The following is a 14,511-nucleotide window of genomic DNA, read 5'->3' as shown; positions in this document are numbered from 1 at the left end:
TAGTGTTTTTTGTAACGTTCAGATGGCTGAGGTATTGCAGGGATATCTACAATATGTGCAGCGTCATGATGGGTTTATGGGCAATACAACACCAAGTTGATGCCGCCAGGCTTTCAGCGTCCATTAAACAGGTGAAGGGCATCAATCAACTTCATTTATTTTCAGTAGGACATGTATAGGTTTTATTCAGTTGCTATACGAAATTGGTTCAGCTTAAAATTTATAAATAAAAGCGTCATATCCATTTCCATAATTATAAGAAGCCCAGACTTGAACAGACTTAGTTGTACGATCGCGACTGTATCATGAAAGATAATTTGTATGAACCACCATCACCTAGTGAGGATACCAGATGTTAGCGAAAAGGTGAGCGTATCCTGCCCCACTAGGGGCACCCGTCACAAACACACGACGAAGGCAAGTTAATTGTTCACCCATAAAACGGGACCAAATGTTACAAGTCAAAATTGGGAATTGCATTGGACATCACTTTTGTCACCGATGCGTACAATTTGGAAATGTCCTCCAGATGTCTTCCACAAAACGTTTTGAAAGCTTTACTGGGCTTCACTGTTTTGTTACATAACAGTTTGAATTGGTATACCACTTCAGCGAATACAAGATAAAAACATGGCAATCAAACAAGGAGGACGTATCTACCGAAACATTTATATAGGGATTACCTGTTACATAATGTCTTATCTATGAAGATAGTAATAGTATTGTTCAAGAAAGCCCTCTGTGACCTGGCCAGAAACCAGCCAAAAGTACACGCGATATTGAATTGTTATACTGAATGCCGTATAAGAGCCCTGTAGCACGCGGGGTGTGACAGACGGTGAATCAAACACTCGCCTACCCGTCAAGGCAGAAGTGTTGTTATGGGCAGAATGCACGTTATGTGTTTTACATACTGACATCATCAGTGAATTACCAGGGACAGAAACATTAAAAAACAAACTGTTCACGAGAGACAGAGTATTGTTGTTTAACTTCAGCATTACTGATTGCGTGAATGTCAGTGGGGACTCTGCCAGTGCCTAGGCAGCCAAATGCCTATACAGCCATGTCACTGATGCATATGGTAACAGAAGTGCATCTATTGTACCAGTATGTTGCACCAGTATGGATTTGGAAACTCCATCATCTGGGGATTGAAATACATTTGTAACATAACTCAAGTAGTGATTCATTTATATTTATACAGTAGTGGAAACGGGAACTTTTACTGATTTGGATTTTTTAAATAAACAAGCGTGATTACGTAATGAATATGAACCTTATCGAGATTACAAAACTTCTAAAGGATTAGGATACAACACGAAGTATTGGACATCTGCATTTACAAGTAGACAGACATATATTTTATTTTATTTAAGTATAGCCCCTTTACATAAAACTTTAGTATATACAAATAGATAATTATATATACACACACGGCCACTCTATTCACAGTCATGGAAGACTTACGGTCATACATCATTCATCAATATTGTAAATTGCATGCGGGAATACATTTCTGCCATGCTGCCATGGCTACACCTATAAGTTATTATCATATGGTTGAGGGTTACATATTATTTTATATTACCGGATCAGGTCAAATGTATTTAAACGATTACACCCATGTTTGATGGTGGCTAAAAATGAAACAACAAGAAATGGTTATTCGAAGGTGATGTATTTGAGTCCGGTATCATATCAATGACATCTCAAGGAACATGAGGATCACAATTTCACAGTAGACAGTATTGAGCGGAGTGAAGTGGGAATTTGTGCCCGGCAGTGAAGTAAGGCGAATGTTATCACCTTGGACACAAACATATATCTTTCCATATGAGCTTAAAAACGAACTGGTGTTTCCAACCCTTAAGTCAGTCTGTTTGGGAATGGAGAACCTATTTTAAACTTCAAATTAATACTCTCTTGTGTTCTGTGTACAGCTTTAAAGTATTTCAACAAGGGCCTCATAAACGTACCAAAATATACTGGACTTCCATCAAACAATACCTACCAGAACAAAGATGCATTCCAATGTGAGCAGCATGTCGCCGAGTATAGGCTAACTAAAGCATCATGAATGTAGCAAATAGTGAACGTACCCTGGACTTAAGCCTACTTTTCAAAACAGTACAGGTTTACCCTACCAATACGGCATCGTACGTGAGAAGACATTGGTTCCATTGTTTGTGGTATTGATTCAAAGAATGTTTGTCAGGCTGGGGTGCAGTACGACAGGAAATTACGGTTCTCTGTCGGAACAAGAACACAACACGTGGGTCTACCAAGGGGAGGAAATAACTCAAGCCATTAATATTTAACCAACGCCAAATGTCACCTGATTTTTACTGCAATATTGTTACCAGACTTCCAATTCATACATGCTCGCTCAGGGCTGTAGTTTCCCTTTGATTGGCCCTATGCAGTTGCTATTAGCTCCTGACCTTGTAGACTGTACGGAGAAAATGGCATGGCAAAGAAAGAGGTGCTATGGTTAATTTGAGTTTTGGGGCATATATATAGCATTCAATCACAGTCCTTAGCGGCCGGTGATTGTGAGGTTAGGAACTTCGTTTCCTGAAGGTTTTTTGTAGCTAAATTTGTAGAGCTTAACAATGACTTTTAGGACTCCGTGCTATGAACAATTAGAGTCACACGCCATCTTTAAGAAGCGTTTAGGTTTAAAGATGTACTGAGGGCTTTGGCCATGATGCAAAGAATACAAGCCTGGAATGTAGCCAATACTGAGAGGTCTAAACACGTGGATTACACAGATCATTATAACAGGAATGTTTACAAAGGATGGCCTGCTACCGAATTCAGATAACGGTAATGGCAAGACGGCCACCACCAGCACATACAACTCCAAACGTGTTATTTCACAAGCCAATAGCCATGTACCATAGTGGATAAAAGGGATACGTCTTAAAGGTTAATTGACATAACTACAACAAAGGTAAACTGAGTAACTCGAATACAACGATTGCAGGACAATCATACAATCATTAAAACCAGATACATCGCAGAGATAATCAGTGGGTCGTGTATCGTGTATTCTTGATGAGAATGTTAGTGATTTGCAGATAAGCTAAGTATGCAATAGTGTGTATGTGCGTGCGTGCGTGCGCGTGTGTGCGTTGCCACCTGATTCATTTCAAAATAAATAAATTGTTACTGATTTGCTAAACCAAGCAATAATTATTACTTTCGCTTTTATTTTTTTATAAACAGAAAGAGAAGCAACGTAAGGATATATTAATTAAAACGTCTTGATATATAATTCATTTGACACAACATTATAAATTCCAACTTCAAATACATCTACACGAAGGTTCAGATGTGTTCATATAACTCTTCTTTTGGGGCTCGTATTGGCTTCAAGGTAGACACAATTTTATGGATAACAACTTCTTTAATACTGTAAAGAGCGACGTTTCGGTATAGATCCTTATACCGTTGTCAAGCAGGACTGACAACGTATTGGTTTGTTTTTTTAATCGTGCTGGTATTTTCAAGATGTGGTAAAAATGCTTATTGAAAAGAAATCGTATTAGTTTATGGATCGACATTGGTGATATAAAAAAAGACGGGTGTATAAAGTATGACTCGTCAGAATATGCCCTGAACCCAAAAGGAGTAATAAAGGCGAGCAACAACACCAACAGCAGCAGCAATTGCAGCAGCAACACAGACGTTTCTTATTTACGTTAGCATCACGCTTCGTTTTTTTAATTGGTGACATCTGTGTGATTGTTTTCTAAGTTACTTTGACACTCGAGATGGTACTAGATTGGATAGAGGCATAACTGTCTTTGTCTTCAGTTGTTTCTGTGCTTCTGTCCGGGATGGTTAAGACAACGCGCAACATAAAATGTATCATAACAGTTTTTTATCTCTTTCAGCTCAGCAACATTATGTTTTCTCTGCCCCCATGCGATTCTATATTGTTTTACAAACACCTATAGTGTGCATGCATTGATCCCTTTGATAGGTTGTATAGAAGTTCTTTGTACACTCATGTTCTCTCACGACAGACTACTCCGTGAACAACTATCCACCACACACTAACATATGTCTGCACCTGTCAACACGGAGACACCTTGGATGTCGGTTTCTAACATAGGTAATCGTGTTACAAGTCGTAAGCACATATATCACAACAGACACGGCGATGACAAATCCTTAGATATACACCATCTACACTAAAGTACTTACTGCAGATTCATATCGATTTAGTCGTCCCTCGGGGATGTAAACAACGGGAAATTATAGGGGACGGATATGCATGATTTTCAGTTAAATGAATTGTTTAATATAAACTGCAACTAGAATTATTATATATACACATCTAGCTTGGCATGTACAATTCATGTGTTACATCTAACCTTCATTGATGTATGTATTGCAACATGTCTTATGTGTAATGAAGCGGTATTAACAATTGTTTACCAATCCATTTTTACACTTTTGTGAAAATAAATATGTTTAAACGATGCGTGAAAGTCCAAAAGCACTCATATTCTGTGAAAAATCTTGACTCATATCTAATTTAAGTTGACTTTTAAATTCCTACCTAAATGACATTTATTAATTTCTTTCTAATCTTCGTTGACAACTAAGTATGCACCTACATGATTATATTTCAGTCATTGATATTTCAATTAGCATGGATGGTGTGACAATCCTGGGTAGACATTCCACAGATATCGTTTTTCTTGTTAAATTGCAAACTATTTTCTTTAAAATTAAGTCAATATCACGTGATCCATTCTTTTGAAGTGTTTGTGAATGTAATTAATTTCAAGCGTCTGTTCAGACACATCTTCATGTGTCGTGTGTCGTTTCATAATCATCAGAATTCTCCCCCAACAAATACAATTAACTCTTGCGGTTTTGGTAACCGAAAATCAATACTCGGTTTTTCATTTCCTATGTTTTCCTCGTCCAGATATGAAAGGGAAAATATGTCTAAACGACTTGTATCACGTGTCGGACACTAATCCTTCAAAATAGCATCGCGCATTTCAAATGATCCGGCATATGAGGTCAGCTGATCCCAGCGTGGTCTAGTTCATACCCAATTATGAAAGATCCTCTTCGCCGCGTGGCGCTCTGGGAAAGTGTAAAAACCTGAACGACATTTATGAAAACTTGAGTGAGAGTTTCGTTTGATGTTGTTTCTCTGACGTGTTTTGCTTCAAAAGAAGGTCAAATTCCATCTAGAATTACTTATTGAAGATGCTACGTACGACTATGGGAGGATATTACATCATTTATAACTTGTTGGTGTTTTAACGATGCTCACAATATTGATCTTAGCGTGGATGCTGAAACGGATACCTGATTGGTTTTTATAAAGTGCGCGTGTGTTGTCTTATTTAAAGTTCGTAAGAAAACGTCTTATGAAACCAAACCTGTGGGGATATGGGGAACATGAATCTGCTCGATAATAATTCTTAAACTTGTCTCTGAAATAAGCGTATAATAAACCAACTATCATAAAGGTGTCTGATATATAACATTAACAATCACGCTAACAACACGACGAACTATCGAAAACTTTTGAAAACACCCGAGTCACTTAAGACCGCTCATAGGCCACAGCGCTGTGGGAAGAAAATAAAACATTATGAAAGAGTGTCAACTTACGGCTGAGCCGAGATGAGGTGGAAAGCCGTGATTGTAGATAATAGGGCAACGGCCCCGGCTTGCCCAAACATTGTCAGCGAGTGGAGAGAAGGCCACTTGTACACTGACCGTCTCGTTGTCAATGGATGTAATATAGTCCCACTCTGCACCGTCTCACTACCTTGACCAGCGAATCAATACGCGCTGACTTCCGCAGGCGCTACATCAACGCCTAAGCACAGCATGAGGAAATTAAACAATGAGGTTGCACAAATGATGGGCTCCAAGACAGAGGGACAATTGTGCTGTCTTCTTTCCGTACAACATGTGCAATGATTTTAAATTTGCATGCTCCACCGCAAGTTATGGTGGGAGGTATGTTTAGGAAAGGATTTAGGACCGTGTGAGAGGGATAGGGAATTTGACAATGAGCAGGATGCAGCGGGTTGTATTGCTTCTAACTGTGCGCTTATTCTAATCTTCATGTAGAAGAGTTTTTATTCCTATTTCTAGGACGATTCGTTCCGAGATGATTGATAGTGTTAAGAATGACATTACACGGATTTGTGAAAAAAATATTATTCTGAATTATTGCAATATGCAGTGGAATATCATTACTTTAGAACATGCGGCTTTAGATCAACCGATCTCTCATATTGAAAGTGGTGGCGAAGAAGTAATGGCAGCATCGCTGAAGTATCAAAGCATCAGCGGATTCAGAGAGTTCCTCGGTGCAGAGATGCAGTAGCTGTTTTCACAGTAGCCTCACATTGTCCGCGGGGAGTCACGTCGTGCACGTGAAGTAGTAGCTGTTTTCGCAGTAGCCTCACATTGTCGGGGGGGGGGGGGGGGGGGTGCAGTATCTGTATTCCTCACATTGTCTAGGGGGAGTCACGACTTGTACTTGAAATAGTAGCTGTATTCACAGTAGCCTCACATTGTCTAGAGTGAGTTACATCATACAAGATAAATAGTAGCTGTACTCACAGTAGCCTCACATTGCCTAGAGTGAGTTACATCATACAAGATAAATAGTAGCTGTACTCACAGTAGCCCCACATTGCCTAGAGTGAGTTACATCATACAAGATAAATAGTAGCTGTACTCACAGTAGCCCCACATTGCCTAGAGTGAGTTACATCATACAAGATAAATAGTAGCTGTACTCACAGTAGCCCCACATTGCCTAGAGTGAGTTACATCATACACTGTAAATAGCAGATGTATTCATCGCATTGAGTATGGGAGTCACATAATACACCTATAAAGCCGTCGGTTCCAAATGGCATTCCCTTCCATCATATAATCAATTACATCCGCAAATCGGAAAACAAATAACGTTATCTCCAAAGTGGCATCTAAAGCGGACATAAACCTGGTCGTCACAGTCGCAGAGGAAACATGAGCTGATAACCATGGCGATACTCAATAGACATAATTCTCTCTTGAAGCTTTTTGTCAGTTTTCTTGGGAAGAACAAGAAAGCTGAAAAGGTTATTTTGGAAATTTAAGGCACAGTAAGGCCTGACAGAGATAGTATTCTTTATTTCTACATGTTTGTTTTGTCATATATAGAAAAAAGGGTGTCACTACTGGCCCTTGAAGACATGATCAGACTAAGCACATCATGTTAAGGCATAAAAAACATGTTTCAAAACAAGCCAAATAAAGAAACAAATAGGCCCCGACACTGTTCATAAACATCATCATGATCACAGTCACATTTATTTGTACAATGATACAAGATATTCATATTTTGTCTGTGATAGCAGATGCCTTTTTTGTCTGTGACACCAGATGTCTGTCTATGATTCCGGTAGCACGTTGTTTGGCCATGACAGAGTATGTACTTTATGTTTGTCTGTGGTACCCGATGCCCAATATTTTGGTCTACGATACCGATATTACGTTACGTTTGTCAACGATACCGATATTACGTTACGTTTGTCTACGATACCGATATTACGTTACGTTTGTCTACGTTACCGATATTACGTTACGTTTGTCTCCGATACCGATATTACGTTACGTTTGTCTACGTTACCGATATTACGTTACGTTTGTCTCCGATACCGATATTACGTTACGTTTGTCTACGATACCGATATTACGTTACGTTTGTCTCCGATACCGATATCACGTTACGTTTGTCTACAATACCGATAGTACGTTACGTTTGTCTCCGATACCGATATTACGTTACGTTTGTCTACGATACCGATATTACGTTACGTTTGTCTACAATACCGATAGTACGTTACGTTTGTCTACGCTATCAATATAGCACGACCAGTGAAGATCCGGTTAGAATAGGTTTTCAGCAACACATGCTTGCCGTGAAAACGTCTATGTTTGTCGTAGGAGGCGACTAATGGGATCGGGTGGTCAAGCTCGCTGACTTGGTTGATGCATGTCATCGTATCCCAAATGCGCGGATCGATACTCATGATGTCAATCACTGGATTGCCTGGTCCAGACTCGATTATTTACAGACCGTCGTCATATAGCTAGAATATTGCTGAGTGCGGCGTTAAACAACAAACAAACAAAACCATAGCACGTTACGTTTGTCTCCGTGCCGGATCCCCTTTGTTCTATGATACCAAATACCCGTTATTATTCTATGATATGATATACCCGTTATTATTCTATGATATAATACCCGTTATTATTCTATGATATAATATACCCGTTATTATTCTATGATATCATATACCCGTTATTATTCTATGATATAATATACCCGTTATTATTCTATGATATAATATACCCGTTATTATTCCATGATATAGTATACCCGTTTGTTATTTTCTGATACCAGGTGTCCATTTTTCTACTATGATACAGGAATGACCGGCTTCTATTTTTCTGTAATACCGGCAGCACGTCAGTTTGGGCTATTATACATGTAGAACGTTACTGTTGTCTATCATCTTTGTAGAACGCTATACTTGTTTATGATATTTGTCAAACGTTAACAAATATATTTGTCTATGAGACCTTCAGCGCGTTATTTCTGTCCATTATACTTTCAGAACGTTTTTTGTGCCTATCACACCGCCAGCACGTTATTTATTGTCTATCATATCGCCAGCACGTTATTTTATGTCTATCATACCTGCAGCACGTTATTTTATGTCTATCACACCTGCAACTCGTTATTTTTTTCCCATAATACCTTTATTAGCACATGATTTGTGACTATCATGTCAGTTTTGTCTATCATACCCGCAGAATGTCACGTCAGCACCTTATTTTTATCTATCATGTAGGTGGCACGTTAATTTTGTCTATTGTATCTGTAGCATTTTATTTGTGTCTTTGATATAGCATGTACGTTATGTTATGTTGTTGGTCCATGGAGCACGTTAAGTTTGTAAATGGTCCATGTAACAGGTTATGTTTGTAAATGGTCCATGTAACAGGTTATGTTTGTAAATGGTCCATGTAACAGGTTATGTTTGTAAATGGTCCATGTAACAGGTTATGTTTTTAAATGGTCCATGTAACAGGTTGTGTTTGTAAATGGTCCATGTAACAGGTTATGTTTGTAAATAGTCCATGTAGCAAGTTGTTTGTAAATGGTCCATGTAACAGGTTATGTTTGTAAATAGTCCATGTAGCAGGTTATGTTTGTAAATGGTCCATGTAACAGGTTATGTTTGTAAATGGTCCATGTAACAGGTTATGTTTGTAAATGGTCCATGTAACAGGTTATATTTGTAAATGGTCCATGTAGCAAGTTGTTTGTAAATGGTCCATGTAACAGGTTATGTTTGTAAATGGTCCATGTAGCACGTTATGTTTGTAAATAGTCCATGTAGCAAGTTGTTTGTAAATGGTCCATGTAACAGGTTATATTTGTAAATGGTCCATGTAGCAAGTTGTTTGTAAATGGTCCATGTAACAGGTTATGTTTGTAAATAGTCCATGTAGCAAGTTGTTTGTAAATAGTCCATGTAACAGGTTATGTTTTTAAATGGTCCATGTAACAGGTTATGTTTTAAAATGGTCCATGTAACAGGTTATGTTTGTAAATAGTCCATGTAGCAAGTTGTTTGTAAATGGTCCATGTAACAGGTTATGTTTGTAAATGGTCCATGTAACAGGTTATGTTTGTAAATGGTCCATGTAACAGGTTATGTTTGTAAATGGTCCATGTAACAGGTTATGTTTGTAAATAGTCCATGTAGCAAGTTGTTTGTAAATGGTCCATGTAACAGGTTATGTTTGTAAATGGTCCATGTAACAGGTTATGTTTGTAAATGGTCCATGTAACAGGTTATGTTTGTAAATAGTCCATGTAGCAAGTTGTTTGTAAATAGTCCATGTAACAGGTTATGTTTTTAAATGGTCCATGTAACAGGTTATGTTTTAAAATGGTCCATGTAACAGGTTATGTTTGTAAATAGTCCATGTAGCAAGTTGTTTGTAAATGGTCCATGTAACAGGTTATGTTTGTAAATGGTCCATGTAACAGGTTATGTTTGTAAATGGTCCATGTAACAGGTTATGTTTGTAAATGGTCCATGTAACAGGTTATGTTTGTAAATAGTCCATGTAGCAAGTTGTTTGTAAATGGTCCATGTAACAGGTTATGTTTGTAAATGGTCCATGTAACAGGTTATGTTTGTAAATGGTCCATGTAACAGGTTATGTTTGTAAATAGTCCAGGTAGGAGGTGGTGTTTGTAGATAGTCCATGTATCACGTTATGTTTGTAGATAGTCCATGTATCACGTTATGTTTGTAGATAGTCCATGTATCACGTTATGTTTGTAGATAGTCCATGTATCACGTTATGTTTGTAGATAGTCCATGTATCACGTTATGTTTGTAGATAGTCCATGTATCACGTTATGTTTGTAAATAGTTCATGTAGCACGTTATGTTTGTAAATAGTCCATCTAGCAGGTGGTGTTTGTAGATAGTCCATGTAGCACGTTATGTTTGTAGATGGTCCATGTAGCACGTGATGTTTGTAAAACGTCCATGTAGCAAGTTATGTTTGTAAATGGTAACGGATTCACGTCCCATGAGTTCATGAATCTGGATTTCGTCAACTCAGTGAATTATTTAGCGCTTCATACAATGATACATACTATCTCTTGGCCGCTAAAGGGGACAGTCGGGTAGCCTAGTGGGTAAAGCGTTCGCTCGTCACGCAAAAGACCGGGGTTCGATTCCCGACATGGGTACAATGTGTGAAGCTCATTTCTGGTGTCATCCGCCGTGATATTGCGGGAATATTGCCAAACGCGACATACAACCATACTCACTCACTCACTTGGCCGCTGAAGTGTAGAATACTAGGAGATATTGATGCGTTGTTGTGATATTGAAGTATGTCTCGTTACACCCTGTTATGGTGAGTGTGTTTTCTGTAGATCCTATAAGTATCCGTCACTTCCTTTTGGGAATGATGCAAACGATACCGTGGTCAGAGGAACCTTTGCTGATTTGTAAATATTATCCTTGACTGAGTTTCTTTACCATGGAGATTTCCTTCCAAGGATTGTGCTCGCTAGTGTTTGAATGCCAGGGCAGTGTTGCGTGTTTTTTCTTTTCGAAATAATGCCCCTTTATACTGAAAATATTGTCAGCAAATTATCTGACGTTTTGCACATTTCTGTGATCAAGCGTTTAGCGACATTTTATAGCTCTGTTGTGGATAAAACTAAACCTTTTAGACGCTCCCGCTAGTAAACTGAGTGTATTATGTAACAACTTCGTGACAGTTCTATCGATTCCAGACTAATGGAGAATATAGCCTGAACGCTGATCTGAGAAATCTCTACAACGCGAGTTCATTCAATTTGTGCATGCTGCCGGACTCCTGCCTCTTGTCTGAGAGATAGAGCCAGCTTTTGAGAAGACCTCTGCCAACGCTTTCACAGCCAGTGAACTATCCGACACTGGCACTATATCATAGTTTACGGGCTCTACGTTCATGTTTTATCCCAAGGAATCATTCTGGACTGTATGTGGGAAATCCGATTTAAGCCCATCGTGAAAGCTAGAACGCAAAATGATAATAATCCAAATTGGCGGTGAATCTTTGTAGTATTCATCTCTGAGTACGTTAGTGATGGAGATCGGGTCCAACAATTATTATTATTACAGTCATGACACCCGGTTTCCGCTTTAGTTGTAGCAACCGTCTAGTATGAAGGTCAATGTCACGAAAGTCGTCATTTTGACGGAATTAGTGCTGATGACGTCATGTTTCTGAAACTCAGCGCCACCTCCTGTAAACCGCCGATTGATGTGACCTTTGGGAGAGACCCTGCCAAGGTCACACGGGTGAAGCTGCTTGATTGAGTGATCGCAGCCAAATGTCTCACCTCAGGGTGGTTTACTTGGAAGCGTTTACAGTATTTCATCCAAGTACGCAGAAGATACCTTAAAGCAAGCTCTTAAATAGGTTGTAAACCACGTGCAGTGCTTTTGAAGAGTAAACGCTATCGATAAACGATTTCAAGCCAAGGCTTCCTTTGAGAGTTTATGATGGGGGACTAGGTTGGTGCCGTTTGTCCAAATCAATTCCAAATCAGCGTATCTACCGCGATCTTGATGTATCTGCCATGAAAGATTCGTTCGTTTCTACGAAGGCATTTCATGGCTATACCTCACACTCAATCAGAGAAAGACTTGCTGCATATCATGGACATTCCGAAACTCAAACAGAGAAAGACTTACACACTCAAACAGAGAAAGACTTGCAACATATCATGGAAGTTCCAACACGCAATCAGAGAAAGACTTACACCATATCATGGACATCCCCACACTCAATCAGAGAAAGACTTTCAACATATCATGGACATTCACATATTAAAACAGGGAAAGACTTTCAACATATCATGGACATTCACACATTCAAACAGGGAAAGACTTCCAAAATATAGTCATTCCCACACTCAAACAGAGAAAGACTTGCAACTTATCATGGACATTCACACACCCAAACAGGGAAAGACTAATATATTACACGCACGCACGCACGCACGCACGCACGCACGCACGCACGCACGCTCGCTCGCTCGCTCGCACGCTCGCACGCATGCACACACACACGCGCGCGCGCACACACACAATCTGTTTCGGGAGATTCTCAAGAATGTTATTTCCCGGCGTTGACGTATATCGGCGTCATTTCTGTCACTGAGAGGTGTCAAATTTGTAAGTGCCCTCCACATGCCTACCATGAAACGTTTTGAAAGCTTTACTGAGGCCTTGAATTTTGTAACTTTGTAAACAATCATCATTCATATGTTTCAAAGGGACACCGTAGTCAGCAGCAGCTGAACCAGTGGAGACCAGGTCTCAACAGCTATTATTCCATCTCAACACTATATTCAGTAAACTACGGTTATAACGAACACGCTTATAACGAACTAAGTTTTTATAACGAACTAACTTTTTAGTCCCGACTATATGCTGTAGTTATGCTGTATATATGCTTATAACGAATTACGGTTATAACGAACTAAAATTAGTAGTCCCTTTGAGTTCGTTATAACCGTAGTTTACTGTATATCAGTCATAATCCCTGTTACCCAAGACATATGTTAGACCATTTCCCACGAAGCTCCGCGGACGGATACATAAAGCAAGTGAAGTCAGCCGATGCCTCGGAGGAATGTCGCCAATGCCGTGCCCGATGGAGGTGGTCTGCTGAATCCTGCTTCGTGATGTCGTGTGTCGACACTTTAAACTTGGCAACACCTCAGGCATGGAACAGCCTCGGATGTAGTGTATCACTTCCGTAACACGGCCCTCGTGTCATCCCGCTCACATGTTGTTAGGGAGAAGGGTTCAACAAGTGGTTCGTATATTGATATTCAGACATGGACGTGTCACGTGTTTATTTGTATTCAATGCAATGTTTTCTTGCGATGAATATAACTAGTCTCAGGACGCCTTAGTACATGCACATGGACCTTCACTCTACTTATGCCAATCCTAACAAGGGACGGTAAGGTAGCCTCGTGGTTAAAACGTTCGCTCGTCACGTCGAATGCCCGGGTTCGAATCCCCACATGGGTACAATGTGTGAAGCCCTTTTCTGGTGTCCCCCGCCGTGCGGGAATATTGCTGGAATATTGCTGAAAGCGGTGTAAAACCATACTCATTCACTCACCCTCCTGACACTATGTTGGCTAAATGTTGCACTACGATAGCACGTTAACGCCAGAGACGTCGAAAGTCCTTTTATAGTTTTCCTTCTCGCTATCGTGTTCCAAATGTAGTTAGTATCGTCAGAGGACATCGTTAGAGGAAGAGATACATTGGTACACGTGAGAACAATTGCATCGGAAGATATCAATCATATTTTACTTCTGACAGTCATATTATTACATGTGACAATCATATGTTCATACCTGCCAACAATTGCATTATTACATGCGACAATCACATTTCCATACCTGACACCAATTGCATTATCACAGGTGACAATCACATGTCTATAATCTGACAACAATTGCATTATTACATGTGACAATGACACTTCCATACCTTCCAACAATTGCATTATTACATGTGACAATCACCTTTCCATACCTGCCAATAATTGCAATATTACATGCGACAATCACATTTCCATACATCACACCAATTGGATTATTACATGTGACAATCACATGTCTATACCTGACAACAATTGCCTTATAGATTACAGTGGAATAACCCACAAGGCAAGCATCATGTACACATATTTCACTTCTAAGTCTCAATGATCGTGACTCTTTTTAACCTAATCAAGGAAAACCCTTTGTTGGTGCTCTCAGTGTCGATCACTTGTTAGCTATTCCTCTGACATCGGTGACGTTACCGTGGAGGTTCCCATGATCAATATATCTAAATTAGCACTTGCGTGGCG

The 14,511-nt window shown here is 39.4% G+C and overlaps 1 protein-coding gene across 2 annotated transcripts in view; it reads right to left on the bottom strand.

The window, feature by feature from the left end:
- LOC124134186 (alpha-2-macroglobulin-like) overlaps nt 1–5,811 on the bottom strand; it is an 82,099-nt gene extending 76,288 nt beyond the window's left edge. Inside the window, exon 1 of one of the 2 annotated variants that reach the window (XM_046498898.2) lies at nt 5,650–5,811. In XM_046498898.2, the coding sequence (XP_046354854.2) occupies nt 5,650–5,720 (71 nt within the window). In that variant the 5' untranslated portion in view covers nt 5,721–5,811. The remainder of the gene's footprint in view (nt 1–5,649) is intronic. The other variant, XM_046498897.2, reaches the window with a different exon arrangement.
- Between the last annotated feature and the right edge of the window lie 8,700 nt (nt 5,812–14,511).

This window comes from Haliotis rufescens, unplaced genomic scaffold (genome assembly GCF_023055435.1).
Source record: "Haliotis rufescens isolate VD_foot unplaced genomic scaffold, xgHalRufe1.0.p SCAF_1, whole genome shotgun sequence".
Classification (NCBI taxonomy): Eukaryota; Metazoa; Mollusca; class Gastropoda; order Lepetellida; family Haliotidae; genus Haliotis; species Haliotis rufescens.
Note: the sequence above shows the minus strand (reverse complement) of the source record. Positions and strands in the feature narration are given on the sequence as shown.